Source organism: Mirounga leonina, unplaced genomic scaffold, assembly GCF_011800145.1.
Source record: "Mirounga leonina isolate KUSES-001 unplaced genomic scaffold, KU_Mleo_1.0 Mir_154, whole genome shotgun sequence".
Classification (NCBI taxonomy): Eukaryota; Metazoa; Chordata; class Mammalia; order Carnivora; family Phocidae; genus Mirounga; species Mirounga leonina.
The window spans coordinates 27,879,092-27,900,459 of NW_023270389.1; the positions used below are offsets into that span (position 1 = coordinate 27,879,092).

Here is a 21,368-nt window from a genome sequence, read left to right on the forward strand (position 1 = left end):
CAAATTAATAGGAGAGATTTCAGGAGTTGCTCTGATATACACTACCAGATAAGAGATAATTAAGTCTAAGAAAATCTGGCTTTAACAGGTTTAGTCCTAAAAATGTAACTGTTAGAAGTAAACACTTCCGGGGCGCCTGGCTGGCTCAGTTGTTAGGCATCTGCCTTTGGCTGGGGTCGTGGTCCCAGGGTCCTGGGGTCAAGCCCTGCGTCGGGCTCCCTGCTCGGCAGGGAGCCTGCTTCTCCCTCTCCCCCTGGCTTGTGTTCCCTCTCTCACTATGTCTCTCTCTGTCAAATAAATAAATAAAATCTTAAAAAAAAAAAAAAGTAAACAGCTTCCAATAAGCAATGTGAGCAGTAAACTTGAAATGCATATTGAGAGACTTATAAGCAACGCTTACTCCCACATTAAAATTTAGATCCTTCAATGCAATCCATATAAAAAAATCTCAGTGATGTTTTTTTGCAGCAACAGAAACTTACCCCAAAATTCATATGGAATCTCAAGGGACCGCAAATAGCCAAGATAATCTTTTTTTTTTTTTTAAGATTTTATTGATTTATTTGACAGAGAGAGCAAGCACAAGCATTATTCATAATAGCCAAAAGATGGAAGCAACCCGAATGTCCATCCACAGATGAGCAGATAAAATGTGGTATTATAAATAAAACTGAATATCATTTAGCCTCCAAAAGGAAGGACAATTTTGCAATATGCTACCACTGCTAAAATAGGTGAACCTTGAGGACATTATGCTAAACAAAATACATTAGTCACAAAAGGACAAATACTGTATGATTCTACTGATATGAGGTACTTAAGAGTAGTCAAAATCATAAATACAGAAAGTGTAACAGAGGTTGCCAGGGGGTGGGGGAGGGGAAAACTGGGAGTTATTTAATGGGTTTACAGAGTTTCACTTTTACAAGATGAAAAGAATTATGGGACTGGATGGTGGTGACACTTGTATAACAATGTGAATGTATTAAATGCCATTGAACTGTGTGTACTTAAAGATGGTTAAAATGGTAACTTTTATGTTAAGTATATTTTACTACAAAAATTAAAAAAAAAAATTAGATCTGGGGTGCCTGGGTGGCTCAGTCGTTAAGCATCTGCCTTCGGCTCAGGTCATGATCTAGGGTCCTGGGACTGAGCCCCACATCGGGCTCCCTGCTCTGTGGGAAGCCTGCTTCTCCCTCCCCCTCTCCCACTCCCCCTGCTTGTGTTCCCTCTCTCGCTGTGTCTCTCTCTGTCAAATAAATAAAAATTTTAAAAAAACCTTTAAAAAAAAAATTAGATCTAATTTACACTTGCAAAGGAGTCTACTGTCAAATGAGGAAGAAGAATGTAAGACCAGGAGTACATCATAATTGTCACATTTCACATTCTAGGGCTGTGCTATCCAACATGGTAGCCATTACATCCAAGTGGCTCTATGCTACCTGAAATGGGCCTAGTGAGGACTGACATGTGCTATAAATGTAAAATACACACCAAACTACAAACTTAGTATGAAAACAAAATAATGCAAAATATTGTAGTAATGTTTACACTGATTACATATTGAAATGATACTTTACACACATTAGGTTAAATGAATACAGTTTTAAAAATTATTTTTACCTGTTTGTCTTACCTTTTCAATACATTGCTTTTAGAAAATTTAAAATTTCACCTGTGACTCACATTATATTCCTATTGGACAGCACTGTTCGAGAGAATGAATGGTAGGTTTTCAGATGTGTTTGGTTGTGGTAGGCGATCAGGTTACAACAGGTGCATCATTCCCTTTTGGAGGGAGCTATAGATCAGTGAGGTTAAGAGCATGGATTCTGGAATTAGGCAAGTTTAGGCTCAAATCCTACTATGTCTGAATTTAGGCAAGTTATTTCTAAATCCCCTTTTCCTCATCTACAAAATAAGGACAACAGTCGGTATCAAGTTACCAAGCAATCCTGTGAGAACAATACATGACACACGGTAAAAACTTTAAAAAGCAGTTATTGTGGCAATCCCTATCAAAATCCAATGGCATTTTTCACAGGAATAGAACAATCCTTAAATTTGTAACCACGAGAAACCCCAAATAGCCAAAGCAATATTGAGCAAGAACAATGCTGGAGACATCCCTGATTTCAGATTAATTTACACAGCTATAGTAATCAAAACTGTATGTAACTGGCATAAAGGTACACAGATTAATGGAACAGAAGAGAGCCCCAAAATAAACCTATGGTCAATTAATTTATGACAAAGAAGTCAAGAATATACAATGGGGAAAAGGACAGTTTCTTCAATAAATAGTGTTCGGAAAACTGGACAGCCACTTGCGAAAGAATGAGACTGGACCTCTATCTTACACCATATACAAAAACTAATTAAAAAGAGCTTAAAAGACTTGAATGTAAGACCTGAAACCATAAAACTTCTAGAAGAAAACATAGGTGGTAAGTTCCCTGACATATTAGCAATGGTCTTCTGGATTTAACACCAAAAGCAAAGGCAACAAAAGCAAAAACAAATATGTGACTACAGGCATACCTGTTTTATTGTACCCTGCTTTACTGTACTTTGTAGATACTGAGTTTTTTACAAATTGAAGGTCTGGGGCCACCCTGTGTTGAGCAAGTTTACTGGTGCCATTTTTTTCAACAGCATTTGCTCACTTTGTGTCTCTGTGACACATTTTGGTAATTCTCATAATATTTTAAACTTTGTCATTATTATTACATTTGTTACAGTGATCTGTGATCAATGATCCTTGATGTTACTATTGTAACTGTTTTGCAGCAACACAAACTGTGTCCATATAAGATAGTGAATTTAATAATAAATGTTGTATTATGACTGCTTACTAACTGGCTGTTTCCCCTTCTTTCTCCCTTTCTTTGGGTGTCCCTAGTCCTGAGACACAATGATATTGAAATTATGCTAATTAATAACCATACAATAACCTCTAAGTGTTCAAGTGAAAGGAAGAGGTACATGTGTCACACTTTAAAAAGCTTGGTGAAGAAGCCATGTCCAAAACCAAAAGAAGCTGAAAGCTAGGCCTCCTGCGCCAGTCAGCGAAGTTGTAAATACAAAGAAAAAGTTCTTGAATGAAATTAAAAGTGCTACTCCAGTGAACACACAAATGGTAAGAAAGCAAAACAGTATTACAGATATGGAGAAAGTTTTAGTGGCCCAGACAGATCAAACCAGCCACAACATTCCCTTAAGCCAAAACCTAATCCAAAGCAAGGGCCTAACTCTCTTCAATTTTATGAAGGCTGAGAGAAATGAAGAAGCTGAAGAAGAAAAGTTTGAAGGAGCAGAGGTTGGGTCATGAGGCTTAAGGAGAGAAGCCGTCTCCATAACATAAAAATGCAAGCTGAAGCAAGTGCTGATGCAGAAATTACAGCAAGTGATTCAGAAGGTCTAGCTAAGATCATTCATGAAGGTGGCTACACTAAACAACAGATTGTCAATGTAGATAAAACAGCATCATACTGGAAGATGGCATCTAGGACTCTCACATCTAAAGAGAAGTCAGTGCCTGGCTTCAAAGTCCCACAGGACAGGCTGACTTGCTTGTTAGGGGCTCACGTAGCCGGTGACTTTAAATTGAAGCCAGTGCTCATTTACTATTCTGAAAATCCTATAGCCCTTAAGAATTATGCTAAATCTACTTTGCTTGTGCTCTATAAATGGAACAAGCCTGGATGACAGCACATCTGTTTATAACTTAGTTTACTGAATATTTTAAGCACACTGTTGAGACCTATTGCTCAGAAAAAAAAAAGATTCCTTTCAAAATATGACCGCTCACTGACAATGCACCTGGTCACCCAAGAGTTCTAATGGAGATGCCCAACGAGATTAATGTTTTATGCCTGCTAACACAACATCCAGTCTGTAGCATAAGAATCAAAGAGTAGGGGTGCCTGGGTGGCTCAGTCGTTAAGTCAGTTCGGCTCAGGTCATGATCTCAGGGTCCTGGGATCGAGCCCCGCATCGGGCTCCCTGCTCGGCAGGAGGCCTGCTTCTCCCTCTCCACTCCCCCTGCTTGTGTTCCCTCTCTCGCTGTATCTCTCTCTGCCAAATAAAAAAAAAAATCTTTAAAAAAAGAATCAGAGGGTAATTTTGACTTTCAAATCTTACTATTTAAGAAATACATTTTGAGGGGCGCCTGGGTGGCTCAGTCAATTAAGCAACTGCCTTTGGCTCAGATAATGATCCCAGGGTCCTGGGATTGGGCCCTGCGTTGGCCTTCGTGCTCAGCGATGGAGTCTGCTTCTCCCTCTGCCCCTCCCCCTGCTCATGCTCTCACCCTCTCTCTAATAAATAAAAAAATCTATTAAAAAAAAAAAGACATACATTTTGTAAAGCTATAGCTGCCATACATAGTGATTCCTGTGATGAATCTGGGCAAATTGCAAAGCTTCTGGAAAGCACCATTCTAGATGCCATTAAGAATATTCGTGATTCATGGGAAGAGATCAAAATACCAATATTCAATCAATTTAGAAGTTGATTCCAACTCTCATGGATGACTCTGAAGGGCTCAAGATTTCAGGGGAGGAAGTAAGTGCAGATGTGGTGGAAATGGTGAGAGAACTAGAATTTGAAGTGGAGCTTAAAGATGTGACTGAAATTGCTACAATCTCATGATAAACTTTAATGGATGAGGGGTTACTTCTTATGGATGAACAAAGGAAGTGGATTCTTGAGATGGAATCTACTGGTGAAAATGCTGTGAAGATCTATGAAATGACAACAAAGGATTTAGAATAATATACAGAGTTACTAAAACGGTGGCAGGGTTTGAGAGGATTGGCTCCAATTCTGAAAGAAGTTCTACTGTAGGTAAAATGCTGTCAAACAGCATCGCATGCTACAGAGAAATTATTTGGGAAAGGAAGAATCAACTGATGTGACACACTTCATTGTAGTCTTAGTTTAAGAAATTGCCATAGCTGCGCCAACCTTCAGCAATCAGTCCCCTGATCAGTCAGCAACCATCAACATCAAGGCAAGACCCTCCACCAGCAAAGATTGACTTGCTAAAAGCTCAGATGATGATCAGCATCTTTTAGGAATAAAGTATTTTTAATTAAGATAAGTATACTGTTTTTTAGACATAATGTTACTGCACACTTTAACAGAATACAGTGTAAACATAACCTTAATATGCACTGGGAAACCAAAAAATTCATTTGACTCGCTTTACGGCAATATCTGATTTATTGCCGTCATCTGGAACCATACCCACAATGTTTCCAGAGTGTGCCTGTACATCTAAAAAGCTGATGCACAGCAAAGGAAATCAACAAAATGAGAAGGCAACCTACTGAATAGGAGAAAATTTTTGCAAATCATGTGTCTGATAGGGGTTAATATCCAGTGTATAAAGAACACGCACAGCCCAACAGCAAAAGAACAATCCAATTAAAAACTGGAGGATCTGAGTAGACATTTTTCCAAAGAAGACATACAGATGCTCAACATCACTATCAGGAAAATGCAAATCAAAACCACAATGAAATATCACCTCACATCTGTTAGGATACTATTATATTACCAAAAAGATAAGAAATAACAAGTGTTGGTGAGGATGTGGAGAAAAAAGAATCCTTGGTGCACTGCTGGCAAGAATGTAAACTGGTACAGCCACTGTGGAAGACAGTATGGAGGCTCCCCCCAAAATTAAAAATAGAACTACCATATGATCCAGCATTTTCACTTCTGGGTATTTATCCAAAGAAACAAAAACACTAACTTGAAAAGATATATGCACCCTCATGTCCACTGCATCCTTATTTACAATAGCCAAAATTCGGAAACAAACTAAATGTCCACTGACTAACGAATGGATAAAGAAAACGGTGTGTGTGTGTGTGTTTTTGCCAGAGATGGGGGGTGGGAGGGGTGGGTAGGGAGGAGAGGGCCAAAATGGATGGAGTCAAAAGGTACAAACTTCCAGTTATACAATAAGTAAGTCATGGGGAAGGAATGTACAACATGTCAACTATAGTTAATAATACTGTATTGTATATTTGGAAGTTGCTAAGAGAATAGATCTTAAAAGTTCTTTCCATAAGAGAAATAAAAATTCTGTAACTGGGACGCCTGGGTGGCTCAGTCAGTTAAGTATCTGCCTTTAAATTTAAAATCTTTAAAAAATTCTGTAACTAAAATAAAATCATATATTGTGCTATTATTTGTATTGCCCACCATAAGTACACTGTAAAAAATCAGTTATTGCGCTATTATTATTTTTATCACTCATAATGAGTACACTGTTTGGCTTTCCTATCTCTGTAACTAAAGTTACTTTCTTCTTTTTTTAATTTAATTTAAAAAAATTTTAAAGATTTTATTTATTTGTCAGAGAGAAAGAGAGAGAGCACAAGCAGGGGGAGTGGTAGGCAGAGGGAGAAGCAGGCTCCCTGCTCAGCAAAGAGTCCAACGCTGGACTCCATCACAGGACCCTGGGATCATGACCCAAGCTGAAGGCAGACATTTAACTGACTGAGCCACCCAGGCGTCCCTAAAGTTACCTTCCATGGTAAATTCTAACTATCACAATTGGATTCCACTGGAATAGCCATCCAAAGGATATTTATACAAATAGAAAAGCTTAATACCAAGAAAAAGTCACCCATGCAGTGTTTCATATTCAAGGCTTATCCAAGTAAACAGGTTAAAAGCTACTGAAAATAATCTGTGTCTCTCTCTCTTTTTATTTTTTGAGAGGGAGGGAGGGAGAGGGGGAGAGGGAGAGACAGAATCTTAAGCAGGCTCCATGCTCAGTGCAGAGCCCAATTCGGGGCTCGATCTCATGACCCTAAGATCATGACCTGAGCCAAAATCAAGAGTTGGAAGCTTAATGGACTGAGCTACCCAGGTGCCCCATGATCTATGTCTATATTTTTTAAAATGTTTTATTTTGAAATAATTCCTAGACTTAAAGAGGTGACAAATAGTACATAGAGTTCATGCATATCCTTTACCCACATTCCTGATATTTTTTTTTTTTTTTAAGATTTTATTTATTTGACACAGAGAGAGAGACATAGCAAGAGAGGGAACACAAGCAGGGGGAGTGGAAGAGGGAGAAGCAGGCTTCCTGCTGAGCAGGGAGCCCGATGCGGGGCTCGAACCCAGGATCCTGGGATCATGACCTGAGCCGAAGGCAGACGCTTAATGACTGAGCCACCCAGGCACCCCACATTCCTCTGATATTAACAACTTACAACACAACTGTGGTTCAGTGATCAAAACCAAGAAACTAACATGGGTGTAATACTATAAACTACAGACTTGGTTAGAATTTCACCAGTTTTTTTCCCCCTTACTGTCCCTTCTCTGTTTCAGGATCCAATCCAAGACCCCACAATGTACTTGGTTGTCATGTCTCTTCAGTTTCCTCCAATGCATGACATTCTTTCATTCTTTCCTTGTCTTTTTTTTTTTTAGACTAAAAGCTCCAAGGTGTATTATTTCAGATAGGTGTTACTGCTATCTATACCCTCACCCCATTTATTAAGCCATTTCAATAACTTCACGTTCATTAACTTACAATGAGGTCTAGAGCCCAACCAGGATGAGACAGAATGTGTTCCAAGTTAGAAGGGGATAGGATCACTTCCCACTGATGTCTCCCATGGAACCTCTGCACTCCAACTGCACAATTAAGGTTTTCTTCCTACACATCTGAATGTGACCTTTGGGATCCTCTGGCTGTGGCTGGTTTGGTCTCCTGATTCTAATGGCCTGCTGCTTTGTTGCCTAGCAGGTTGATCCAAGCTTTCGCACCTCCCCCTCTTGTCGGCCTTGATTATGTGTGTGTGAGGTTCGGGGGAACCCACCAGTCTGAGGGTGGCGTTCGCTTGCCTGAAGGAGGAAGCACCATTCTAGCATAGACTGTCCTTAATCCTACTGCAGCAAATGTCTCCATTCTGGGGATGGTGAGTCCTAGAAGGTCATGGCCAAGCAGATGTCCTGAGTGGCTTCCCCTGTGGGAGCCATCTGGTCACTTGCTTTTTATCACATTTCTAATAGCTGCTCCATTTCCTCCAGGGCTGCTGTAAAATCATTTACTTGACTGTTACATAAAGTCTGCTGTTCTAGGAACCGGGCCCTCTCTTCTTCTTTCATCTTCAACTTGACTTTTAAGGCCTGTAACTCCTCCGTCTGCTTTTTGGCCGTTTCGTTAAAGAACTTCAGCTCATCTTGCAAAGTATCTAACAGCAACATGGAGTCTGTGTGATCTGCGGCAGATTCCCGCTGTGATGCCAGGGTCTCACTGCCTAAAACTGGGTTGAGGCCCTTGCTCTCCAAAACTGCCAAGCAGTTGTCTTGGAACTTCTCCAGCAGCTCCACCTTTTGGGTCAGGTCCTTCAGTTCTCCCTGAGTTTCAGTCAACTTCTGGTACAGCTGCTTGTTGATGGCCTCTAAGAGCTGGTTCTTATCCTTGAGCTCTTCCTCTGATTTCTGCTTACTCAGCGGTTTGTAACTCTTTCTGATGTTCTTCCTCATGGCAGTGTCTGCAGCTTTTACCTGCCTATTCTCTCGTCTCGGTTTGGTGATTTTTGTAACATCATTCTCTGAACCTCCTGAATGAAGTCTGGAAACATCCGCTTCTTTGGACTTAACGGGTAATAGGCTCTTAGAAGTGGCTCGAGTTTGTGTGTCTGCCGGCAGGCCGCCGCTCTGCACAGCGGGGGGTTGCAGAGTGTATATGGTCTTAACCACGCTGGTCATCGTAATGAGGCGGCACGGCTGGGTCCCAGGCTCCTGCAGCTCCTGCCCGCAGCCCTCGTTGCCCTGGTTCTCTTTCCTTGCCTTTTATGACCAGAACACTTCTGATGAGTAATGATCAGTTACTTTGTAGAATGTGTCTCAATGTGCATTTGACCCTAGTTTCCTCACGATTACATTGAGGTTATTCATTTTTGGCAAAAATATCAGAGAAGTGACGCTGTGTCCTCAGTATATCCTATCAGGGAATAGTTAATGTTGAAAAATTACTAGAAATGTTAACCGTGATCACGGTAATGTGGGACCTACTGGGTTTCTTCACTGTATAGGTACTGTTTTTCCCTTTGTGATTGATAAAAATCTTGGGAGAGATACTTTGAAATTATGCTAATATCCTATTTCTTTTTAAACTTTGACACACTGATTTTAGTACCCACCTGTAGATCCTGTCTGCAGTGATTATTAATGGTGCTTTTGTATTTCTTTTATTCTCTTTACTCTTATTTATTGCAATTCTTTTCTAATGAAGAACTGTCTCTTCTTTCTTTATCCAATTATTTCTTTACACCAGTGTAGACTCATGTTATTTATTTTATTCTATAGTTTTAATCCAGTACTATCATTATTTAGTTTTCCAAATTGTTCTACTTTGGCCATTGGCACTCCTTTCATTTGGCTCCTATATACTTCTATACACTGCCATCCTTTTTACAGTACTGCCTTTTTTTCTGATATCACAAGATATTCCAGGCTTATCTTGTATTTTCCCTTAGGCCCTGGAATCAACTTTTTCTCCAAGGATCCCTAGTGCTTATTTTATTGGAGAATGCTATTTCAAAACCAGATCTGGATGCTCGCTGTGCTCATTGCTACTGAGGTATCACTGTTCGTTCCTAAGCCCTCTCAGAGAACCCCACGAGGAAATATATGTATGTATGTGAACGTACGCCTATACATCCATCCATCCATATACTGACACCTCAGATGCCAATCCAATGACCTCAAAGGTCATCCTACTTTTCTTCTTTTCCTGATGTAACTTTTTCTCTACCATTGATAAATCTGGGTCTCATTTTTTAAAAAAGATTTATTTGAGAGAGAGAGTGTGTGTGTGTGTGCACGCGAGCATGCAGAGGGGAGGGGCAGAGGGAGAGGGAGAGAGAAACTCCAAGCATGGAGCCAACTTGGGGCTTGATCTCACGACCTGAGATCACAACGGAGATCATGACCTGAGCTGGAAAACCAAGAGGCTGATGCTTAACCGACTGCGCCACCCAGGTGCCCCTGGCTCTCATTTTCTATAATAAATTGACTTACTCATTTCAATCTTAGTATACATGTAAACTAATTACAGAACTATTATCCCATACTCTTTTGAAAAACAGACATATTAACTGGAGGACAATTTTTGTATATAGTTCTTTTTGACTTTAATCTTACAATAAATATGCAGTCAAAATATTATTTTCCAAAGTTACTTAGGTTAATTCTTTTCTCTCCTAACACTTAATAATAACTATGCTATTCATTTGCAATACAGTTAGGTTATTTGTTATTACTTCCATTTTGGGCCCCCTCCACTGTCTGATTTTAAATATTTATTTTAGGGGGTACTACTATGATTCTCAGTCAAAGCTATACAAAAAGGAACATTCCAAGAAGCGTTGCTCCCTTTTCATTCCTATTAACTTCTTTCCACCCTTTCCCCACTCACTCCACATAGGTAAATGATTAATTTCTGGTTTATCTTTCCTGTATATCGTTTGCATAAATGAATATAGATACATCTGTATTTTCTTTTTTAAAGATTTTATTTATTTATTTGATAGAGAGAGACAGCGAGAGTGGGAACACAAGCAGGGGAAGGCAGTTCTTAACCAACTGAGGCACGCAGGTGCCCCACATCTGTATTTTCTTATGTCCTCTTGTTTATATGAACAGTTCTATACTCTGCTTTTTTGCAGGTTTTTTTTTCAATTAACATTATATTCTGGAATTCATTCCAAATCAGTTTGGAGATTTCTCATTCTTTTTTTTTTATAGCTGTATAATATACCACTGTATAAATCTATTTTTTCAAATACCCTCATACACACACACACACATTAATGTAGGCAGTTAGATTGCTTCTAATATTCTGCTTTTATAAACAATGCCACAGTAAACAATGCTGTGCAGTATATATTTTCATATATATTGAAGGTGTACCTTCAGGGTAGATGCCCAGAAGTGGGTCTGCTGGGTCAAATGGTAAGTGCAGGGACACCTGGGTGGCTCAGTGGGTTAAGCATCTGCCTTCAGCTCAGGTCATGATCCCAGGGTCCTGGGATCCAGTCCCACATCAGGCCCCTTGCTCAGCGGGGAGCCTGCTTCTCCCTCTGCCTGCCACTCCCCCTGCTTGTACTCTCTCTCTCTCCTTGACAAATAAATAAAATCTTTTTTTTTTTAAGATTTTATCTATTTATTTGAGAGAGAGAGAATGAGAGAGAGCACATGAGAGGGGGGAGGGTCAGAGGGAGAAGCAGACCCCCTGCCGAGCAGGGAGCCCGATGCGGGACTCGATCCCGGGACTCCAGGATCATGACCTGAGCCGAAGGCAGTCGCTTAACCAACTGAGCCACCCAGGCGCCCCAACAAATAAATAAAATCTTAAAAAATAGGTAAGTGCATACATAGTATTGTTAGGTATGGCCAATTTTCCTCCAAAAGGGCTGTACCAATTTGCACCCCACTAGCAATGTTAAGAGTATTTTTCCACAGTCTTGGGGCGCCTGGGTGGCTCAGTCGTTAAGCGTCTGCCTTCGGCTCAGGTCATGATCCCAGGGTCCTGGGATTGAGTCCCGCATCGGGCTCCCTGCTCCGCAGGAAGCCCGCTTCTCCCTCTCCCACTCCCCCTGCTTGTGTTCCCTCTCTCGCTGTGTCTCTCTCTGTCAAATAAATAAAATCTTTAAAAAAAAAAAAAGAGTATTTTTCCACAGTCTCATCAACAGAATGTGGTATTGTAATTTAAAAAATTTGCCAGGCTGATAGATAAGAAATGGTATCTTGATGTTGTTTTAATTTGTAGTTCTCTAATCACTTTAAACTTTTTTTGTATGTCCGAGTGCTTTTTTTGAAGGGGTGTGTGTGATTTGTCTGTCCATGTCTCTCCTATTTTTCTACTAGAGTTTTTTGGTCCTTTGTTCCTCATTTTTTTTTTTTTAACAGTTTAATCTTGTTTTATCTTCATAACAACACTGTGAATTAGGCAGGGCAGGTATCATTAAACCATTTGGGAGATTGAGCAGGAAGCTATGGCTCAGAAAAGTTAAGGGATTTTGTCAAGATCTAAAAGCTAGAATGAGTCCCTGGTTTCAGCTCTGATGTGTAAAGGCTATCAGAGATCAAAGCAGCTGAAGACCGACCTTGAAGCTTACTCTGCTATTCTCCATGTTGTCCCTGACCCTTCCATTCCAGGTTTGGTTTTCAGGGACTCTGCTCCACAGGCAAGAGACTCCATGCAGAGGCACCCAAGATAGTACCCTTCTCTGTTCTGGGGCTGCCCACGATGGTATGAGGAAAGCAGGACTCTAAATTAGTAACTGCCCACTGAGGAATGAAGGTCAGTTCTATCCTTCCAGTTACCTCCCCCAGAAGACCAACCTGCTGAGTGTAGGATTCAGAAAAGATGGTTGGATCCAGCCAGTTCACAACAGTGACAGACTCACAAAGATACATGTATCATTTAAATAAATACACATCTGTGATATTCTAGGCCCCAACAGATCACCATGCCAAACACGCTCCATGGACTCCAGATAAATAAGCTAGTTCACACTGTCTAGGCCCAGGGATTTCATACCTTGGGGCCTCTCAGGGAACCAGGGCTCCTCTGCCAGGCTGCCCAGAGGAGAAAGATCCAGCCCTCTCCTCAGAGAGAAGGGTGAGCACCAGCAGCTTTTCCTGGCAGTGCCCTGAAGCAGCAACAGGGAAAAGGGCGAGGAAGAAGACTTCACCGAACACCCCTCCACCCAGCGTCATGTCCCTGTACCAGTCTCAGCATACAGAAAGGTTTTTGCTTGTTGCTTAACCACAAATGATGGCATAAAGGTCTTCCAGAGGGGCTGGCATGGAGGTCTTTTAGGGACACCCCTTGACTCAATCCTTGGGGCAGGGCCATCAGGAGGGGCAGGGGACTCAAGGTATCTCAGGTTCCTCCAAAGGATCCGGTTGAGCAGGACTGGTCTTGTTCCAGTGGAAGAGATCCCACTTGTGTCCCTGGAAGGATGGAAAGATGTAAGCGGCTCTGCTGGGGCCTCTAACAGCCTGGGAGGGTTGGCACTAGGCACCCCTACCTTTAGGGGTGAAGCGGTCTCCTGTGTGTGGCTGAGCAGTCTGTGCACCTCATTGCCTGGGGCACAAAGTGGAGGTGAAAGGGCCAGGGCTGGCTCCTTTTCCCCCTCTGCTTCACGACCCCCTGGGGGCCTCTGGGTCTGCAGTTGCAAGTAGAGCTGCTGGAGCCTTGCCATCTGCTCCCGCACTATGCAAAGGTATTGCAGGTATTGGAGACTCTGCCTAGTTTAGGCCCCAGGTACTGCACCATCTCTGCTTTTCCCATGGCTGCCTCTAGGTCAATTTCTGCTCCTAGGTCAATTCCTGCTTCAGTGGCCTCCTGTTTCCTTGCTCCAAAAAGGGGCACTTCACATTCAGGCTCACTTGGCTTCAGGGAGTGGTGGTGTTGTGACACGCTGGCAGGGGAAGTTGGGAGCTGGTGGGACTGCTCCAGCTTACAGTTGGCCAGGAGCCTGCCTAGATGGGCAGGAGGTTCCATGGCAGCAAGGGTCAGGGGCTCAGGGGGCTGTCTCCAACCACCTTCTCCACTCCTGTGTCCTGGGAGGCCAGTTTGAGAAGTGGTTCCTGCCTCCTGAGACCTCTCAGCTCGCCATTCCCCTTCCAGAAATCCAGTGAGCAACCTTGAGAGGCATCCAGGATCCATCTGTAGGTGCTGCTGACTCCAGGTACTATACAGCTGCATGCCAGGTCCTTGCCAACCCCATCTGCCATCTTTTTTTTTTTTTTTAAAAGATTTTATTTATTTATTTGAGAGAGAGAATGAGAAAGAGAGAGCACGAGAGGCGGGAGGGTCAGAGGGAGAAACAGACTCCCCGCTGAGCAGGGAGCCTGATGCGGGACTCGATCCCAGGACTCCAGGATCATGACCTGAGCCGAAGGCAGTCGCTTAACCAACTGAGCCACCCCGGCGCCCCCCATCTGCCATCTCGTAACACCTTGATTTTTCAGGCCAAGTCTTTCCCTGCTAGCCACAGGTTGTCTAGGTTGCTCCATCCTAACCCCATCCTCCTAGACAGCATCCCCACCCCATTCTTCTTTCCCAAATAAAGATAGGGAAACACAGCCCTCAATTTTTTTTTTCAGAGCCTTCAATTCTATAAGAGTTCTTTACATACAAAGAATATTATCCTTCTGTCTGTGTATGTTGTGAAAAATTTCTCCCAGTTTTTCAGCTGTCTTTTGACTTTCTATATGGTGGTTTTTGTCATGCAAATGAAAAACATTATTTTATGCAGTCAAATGTATCAATCTTTTATTGCCTCTGAATTTTGTGTCATAGTCAGAAAGCCTTTCCTTATGCCAAGGTTAAAGAAAAATTCATCCATATCTTCTTCTATAACTTATATTGTTTCATTTTTTAAATATTTAGATTCCTAATCCATTTGGAGTTTACTTTTTTGTATGGTATGAGGTATTTATCTAATTCCAAATAGCTACCCAGTTGTCCCAGCACCCTTTATTAAGAAGTCCATCTTTACCCCAATGATTTGAGATGCCACCTTTATCTATACTATATTTCTGTAGGTACTTGTGTCTATTTCTATTTTATTCCACAGTTCTATTTGTGTATTCATGCACAAGTGCCATGCTGTTTGTTTTAATTATAGAGGCTTTATATGTTTTAATGTCTGGTAGAACTAGTCCCTCCACAAAGTTTTCCTTTTCAGTGTTTTTGGAGCTATTCTTTCACGTTTGTTTTTCTGTGAAATTTAGAATCAACTTCTGTACTCCTCTATAATGTTGAGTTGTTCCATCCAAGGACAGCATATGTCTTTCCATTTGTTCAAGTCTACTTTTCCCCCCCATTTTTCTATAAATACTTTAATACATATCTCTGAAAGATAATTTTTCAATTGAGGTAAAATTCACATAAAATTAACCATTTCTTTTTTTTGTTTTTTTATACATTTTTTTTTTTAAAGATTTTATTTATTTGACAGAGAGAGACAGTGAGAGAGGGAATACAAGCAGGGGGAGTGGGAGAGGGAGAAGCAGCTTCCCGCGGATACTTAGTGTGATGATGCGGGGCTCGATCCCAGGACCCTGAAGCTGAAGACAGCCGCTTAACGACTGAGCCACCCAGGCGCCCCTTTTTTGTTTTTTTAAATTAACCATTTTAAAATGAAAAATTCAGTGACATTTAGTACATTCACAATGTTGTGCAATCACCACCTCTACCTAATTCCAAAACATTTCCATCATCCTAAAATAAAACCCATACACATTAAGCAGTTATGTTCAAGTTTACTTTTTTATGTGCATGTCTTTTTTATTGTTATGTTAATCACCATACATTACATCATTAGTTTTTGATGTAGTGTTCCATGATTCATTGTTTGCGTATAACACCCAGTGCTCCATGCAGAATGTGCCCTCTTTAATACCCATCACCAGGCTAACCCATCCTCCCACCCCGCTCCCCTCTAGAACCCCCAGTTTGTTTTTCAGAACCATGAGAGACAATGGACTCTGAAAATCAAGTTTACTTTTTAAGTCTTTCAGGACTGTTAATAGTTTCCCCCAATAGGTTCTTGTACATTTCCTGTTAATTTTATCCCTAAGTATTTTTCTTTGTTGCTATTGTAAATGGACTTTTAAAAAACCACCATTATGTCCTCTAGCCTTTTGTTTGTCTATATGAAGGCTATTGATTTTTGCATTTTATGCCCTACCTCTTTTTTTTTTTTTAAAGATTTTATTTATTTATTTGAGACAGAATGAGAGAGAGCACATGAGAGGGAGGAGGGTCAGAGGGAGAAGCAGACTCCCTGCCGAGCAGGGAGCCCGATGCGGGACTCGATCCAGGGACTCCAGGATCATGACCTGAGCCGAAGGCAGTCGCTTAACCAACTGAGCCACCCAGGCGCCCCCCAAATCCTTAGATTCTTAACTCATTCTTATTACACCCTTATTTTAAGCTGTAGTTTTTTTAAAAGATGTTTTTATTTTTTATTTTATTATTTATTTAGAGAAAGAACGAGAGCAAAAGCGAGGGGGGAGGGGCAAAGGGAGAGGGAGAGAGAGAATTCCACCCAGACTCCCTGCTGAGCAGGGAGACCCATATGAGGCTCGATTTCATAACCCATGAGATCATGAACTGAGACGAAACCAAGAGTTGGATGCCTAACTGACTGAGCAACCCAAGCACTCCTCAACTGCAGTTTTTAATACAATCTTATGGCACCTATCTTTTCACCCAGGAAAGAAGAATTTTTGCAAGAGCACCACAAAAGAAGCCACAATATTTCTAAAGAATTTAGTTAAGTGATTAAAACACAAGCAAACACTTCAAACCTGTAGAATTACCTCTAAATATACTGAAATTCATTCTAATTCTTAGGACTGGTTTGGTGAGCCCAGGCTCTGGTAAGTCTGTGAAACTATAAACAGAAAAAACACTAGGTGTCCACAACGCAAAGTTATGGGAATCAACTTTCAGAATGGACTAAAACACTTATGAGTCAGATATAATTCTGGAAGACCTCCTGGATACCAACCAGTGTCCAAGTTTAATGGAAAAAAGCTCTTTAAAATGCATGTGTGAAATTCAATTAAAGGAGAAAGAGCACTTGTAAAGATACCCACCCCCACTTTCATTGACTTCAGATACTTAGTGTGATGATGGATGTTAACTTTACAGCCCCAAGTCTGTTTAGAAGTCACTGTCCACCCAAGTTTAGCTTCCTTGGATACAGTCAGCCAATTCTGTGACAATTATGTGTTATCTTTCAGGATGTTCCATACGTATTCATAAATTACATGGGCCATATAGTATTTTCTTTTAAAGTACTTATTTCAATTTTTGTGTGGACCACTGTGATATGGGTTTTAATGCTCCTGGCAAGAGCACAATTTATGGATCATTATTACAGGGACAAACTAAAATGGGGTCAAGATGAGCAAAATTTTTAATCATACGATATGAAAAAGATACTGAGGTATAAAAATCAGAGTTTTTGAGAAGATATGAAACTTGAGGCAAGGCTATAAAGCTTAAACAAATCTGAATAATTACCTTTCCAATGAAAGCACAGATACTGTTACAGTTGTAGGGTAACACTAGGGCTCACAGAAGGGAAATGGAACCACCCACTTTCCATCAGTCAACAATGGCATCAATTAGAAGAATTGTTACAGCATGAAGACCAGGCAAACTCTATACACAGGTCCTGCCACGTTCGGGGGGTCCTTTCTCATCAACCTAAGAACATCAAGTCTACTTTTTTTAAAGAAAAGCTTAGTGTGAATACATTTTTTTTTTCATACCAGTGCCAGAAGAAGGTAGTACTCTAGTAAAGATCACAATAGCTGGGAGCTCTCCACTCTAACACAAGCTTTAAATTAATCTTGTCTAGTATTGAGATCATCAAAGATCACACCCCAATTTCCACTAATCACTTTGCATATACTGCTGAGATTGCAAGGGATGGTGAGAGTAAGAGGCTATCGGAAGATTAAGGTCCATGCGGGATCAAGAAACCTGAGTCAACTAGGGGATCTGTACCTACAACAAGCATTATAAGATAGATTTCTCTGAAAGTTTATTTCCTCCACATAGGAAAGAAGAGGCTTGAAAGTTCAAGTAATATGACTCTCTGCTCAAAAGCATTAATGGGAAAGAAAATCTTCAAATAATATAATCACCATTAACTAAAGACAAATTTTAAAAACAGACTGGATAAACAACAGATTTTCTTTTCTACAGGCTCCCACAGTTTCAAAACCAGTGGCCATATGATCAGCTCTGGTTTGGAAATCCCAAAACTTCAAAGACCAAGAACTCACCTGCATTAGGTTATAAGGGGATATGAGGGAAAGTTCAATTATTATTTATTTAATCCAATTTATTCCGCCTAGACTATATACCCATTAGAAATATAGGGGTATCAGTCACCACGGGAGAGTTTCATGCCATAAAACTTAGTTTATTTAAAAGCTATATGAAGAATTGTTTACAAGGAATGATAGTGGTGGTGTGGTGACGGGTGAACTCTGTGCTTTAAAACTAATGCACAGAAGGAAAAGCCAGAGAAAAATCCTTAAGTTCTCTGACTTGTTTTAAACCATCAACATGGCTGTTCCTATCCAGTGCTGATTTCTGCTAAGTAGTAAAAATTCTATTTACAGATACTTACTTAACAGAGACCATATATTTTTTGAAGAAATACAACTAAGTAAATCTGTAAAGAAAAGGTACTTTTACTTATATTTTTGTGTATTGGGGGATTTCCAGTTTTGCTGATTGGTGTCTTTAACAATTTCTTTAGAAAGCATTAGAAAGAACAGCTAAATAACTTGCTTTGGGATGATTAAGGCAGAAAAGTACAAGAGACACAAAGATACATAGCTGTTTTATTTTGTCTTGCTTGGAAAGGACAATTCAGATTAAACTAAGATTCAATCTACAATCAATTAAGCCGAAGGGGGACCATTCAAATGGGTTGTATAAAGTTACCTTTCTAATGCCATTTTTGTTAGACTTAATTTCTCTAGTTCCTTTTCCCAAGGTGAAGATAGACCTGTTCTGTCAATCTGGGTTTTCACCTTGACTGTAGGTTCTTGAGTACTTTTATCCAGCCCAAAATGGTATGCTCTGACATCCTTTCTAAGAAAGCTTTTGCCCTCATCCCTTAACTCATTCTCTGGTGTTTTAGACTGGTGTTTAGACTTTTGCTCTGCTCTCTCATTATCCTTGCTCCCCTTTCACGCCACTAGGCAAAAACATTATCTGTCTAAAACCTGGCTTAGAAGGGAAGATCCAAAGGAGAGCATGGAGAATAAAGGATTAAGTTAAGAAACATATACTATTGGTCTTAAGGGTCTACTAAAGAGACATGAGACTTGGTAGTGCTTTGACAGTCAGGGAAGCTACTACTAGGAAGAACTGTGAATAGGGTTTGGTTGGGAAAGGAGGTAGTTCTGAGTAAAGCTCTGGAGAAGCCCCCCTTTTCTCACGGGGGTTGGTAAGCACCACAAAACCACAGCTGAAAGGAAAAAGAAAACTCCACCACTGGCCTTTTTCCGAGCGTGGCCGCCTTCCGCTCGGCTCAGTGCCCGCCACATGCCCAGGAGTGCGTCTGGATCCTTGAGGGGCTCCCTTCGCAGGTGACAGTGCTTACGCTATACTGTAAGAGAGCCAGAAAAGTGCCCATGAGAACCAGAAAGCAAACCTCCAGCTAGCAGGAACATCTCTCTAGGCATCTAAGATGGGGGTGGGGGTGGGGAGATCAACACAGATACTTGGGCAGCATCTGAATGCCAGGAAAAGTGAGGGAGAGATAATTCCCCCCCCCCCCCAGTTCAATATAATGGTGATGGAAAAAAGTATTTTATGTGATGTATCTGCTAGGAGCAAGACAGAAAAGACTAAGTCAAAGCCAAATGGTGGGGGAAAATGTCTTCACTTCCAATAGACGGAAAGAAATAAGAGAAGAAAATGACCTAGGGTCTAAATTTCGTTATATAAGAGTCTGCTATGCTGGCCTGGAGAATTAGAGCTTATGAATGAAAGCAACTCATTCTACCACTTGGGTGATGCTGCTCTTAGAGGAAAGTAGAGACAGAAGGAAAACCTTCATTCTAAGATATAAAAAAGTAAAGCATAAATAAACCAAAAATAAGAGCTGATATTCTCATAAGTCATGATCTTGTAAGTCAGACAAAAAAGAAAAGCTCAGTAGACATTAGACTTTGATGTAAGAGATCTCTGGCAGTTCACAACCTTTCCGATCTTTTTTAACTACTATGTTTATAAAATGCTTGATATGACCCTGCCTGTTAAATAAAACAAGAATTAGAAGAATGCTCTAACAGATCAAAAGAGTTTTATTTTTCCTCTGTTGAGGCAGAACTCAATTCCTGCAAATTCGGCTTATCAAACTCAAAATCTCAATCTTCCTAAGGAAAAAAGAAAGGGGACCATTTATCTGTTGGAATACTGTAACAGCAGAGGAACTTCCAAACTTTCAAGTAATATGCTTCTTAATTCCAGATGGGAGTGTGTCTGAAGAAGGTGGTTTGTGGTACCATCTCCTTCTCTAATGAACCACTGTTAAATAAGGTTTCTATTCAGAAAGGTTTGTTGGGTTTCCCTCAGATTCCTAGTGACTGGGGAAAATGGAAAGCACAGGAACTCAAGAACATCATTCCAGGACACCAGGCTGATTTTATCTTGATCCTTTTGAAATCAACCCAGTATCAGAGATGGATCTCTCACATATATACACTTCCTTGGCTTAGACTTAAGACAGTAGGCTCCCATTCTGGAAAACACAGTAACTAATTACTTCTTGGAAAATTTCAGTTGGCAGACTAAATGACCAGAATGTACTTTGGGCTCCAGCAACCTCAATTTTCTAGGATAAATGCTTCTTAAAATCTCATCTTCCCAAGAATCTGGTCAGAGTATGTCAACCTCTCTTGTCTGTCCATTTAACAGAGGAGGGTTAACAAATGATCTGTGTTCTTTCCTTCAAAATTAGAAATTCTTCCACTTAAGCTCCAGGACTAGGACTAGGCAATCAAGGAAGGTGGTACATCTCTTTGTCAAAGGGAGCAGACTGGTAAATCTTAAAGATCAACTGGGACCAGTCCTTCATGTGAGGCAATAATAAATGGCTTACAAAGACAGTGTGGTAATTTGTGTTTAACCAGATTTGGTTGTTACCTGACACTGGACCCCAGGAACCAAAAAGATCAAAAGATTACCAGAACACAAATGATAACAGACACCAACTCTCAGATTTCTCATTAACTTCAAGTTCTAAGGAAGTGTGTTTCCTAGGACCAGAAAGCAAGGTTCTTCCACTAGGATAAAACTAAAATGTGAAGCAACTCCAAAGGAATGGAAAATGATTTGTTCATTCATTTATAAGAATGGTTCCTACTCTGGCCTCCAGGGTGTTCTAATAATAATAGGAAGAGCAGTGTCTACCAGTTTCATCAGGACAGATAGTTGGCTAAATCCTGGCTGCAAAGCCAGGTGCTATATTTTCATCTAAAGGAAGGCAATGGCTAGTGGAAAGAAATTAGTGACCATGTTAGGGAACCATCTGAGATTCAGACAGAATATAAGACAGGAGGTACTCTGGACCAGTGGCAAAAATAACTTGGTAAAGCCCATAAGAAGAGGAAAGGAGAGAAGCAAGGTACTACATCTGAGGAATGGATCATCACCCTCCATCTATAAAGAGGTTACTGAAAAGGGGTGAATTTTTATCATGTTTAAATAAACATAAGGAATTGGATTATTTAAACAACGCAAATAGCCTCCAAAGGGTCCAAAGCAC

The 21,368-nt window shown here is 40.7% G+C and overlaps 2 protein-coding genes and 1 pseudogene across 3 annotated transcripts in view; all 3 read right to left on the bottom strand.

Moving 5' to 3' along the window:
- Nucleotides 1-21,368, bottom strand: part of IPO9 (importin 9) — a 63,529-nt gene that overhangs the window by 40,086 nt on the left and 2,075 nt on the right. The gene's annotated exons all lie outside the window — the stretch shown is intronic.
- On the bottom strand, nt 7,463-9,854 carry LOC118014208 (small kinetochore-associated protein-like). The gene has a single exon (XM_035010338.1). It carries the CDS (start codon nt 8,749-8,751, stop codon nt 8,035-8,037), a length of 717 nt encoding a protein of 238 aa, XP_034866229.1. The 5' UTR covers nt 8,752-9,854; the 3' UTR covers nt 7,463-8,034.
- LOC118014207 lies at nt 11,695-13,802 on the bottom strand (annotated as a pseudogene).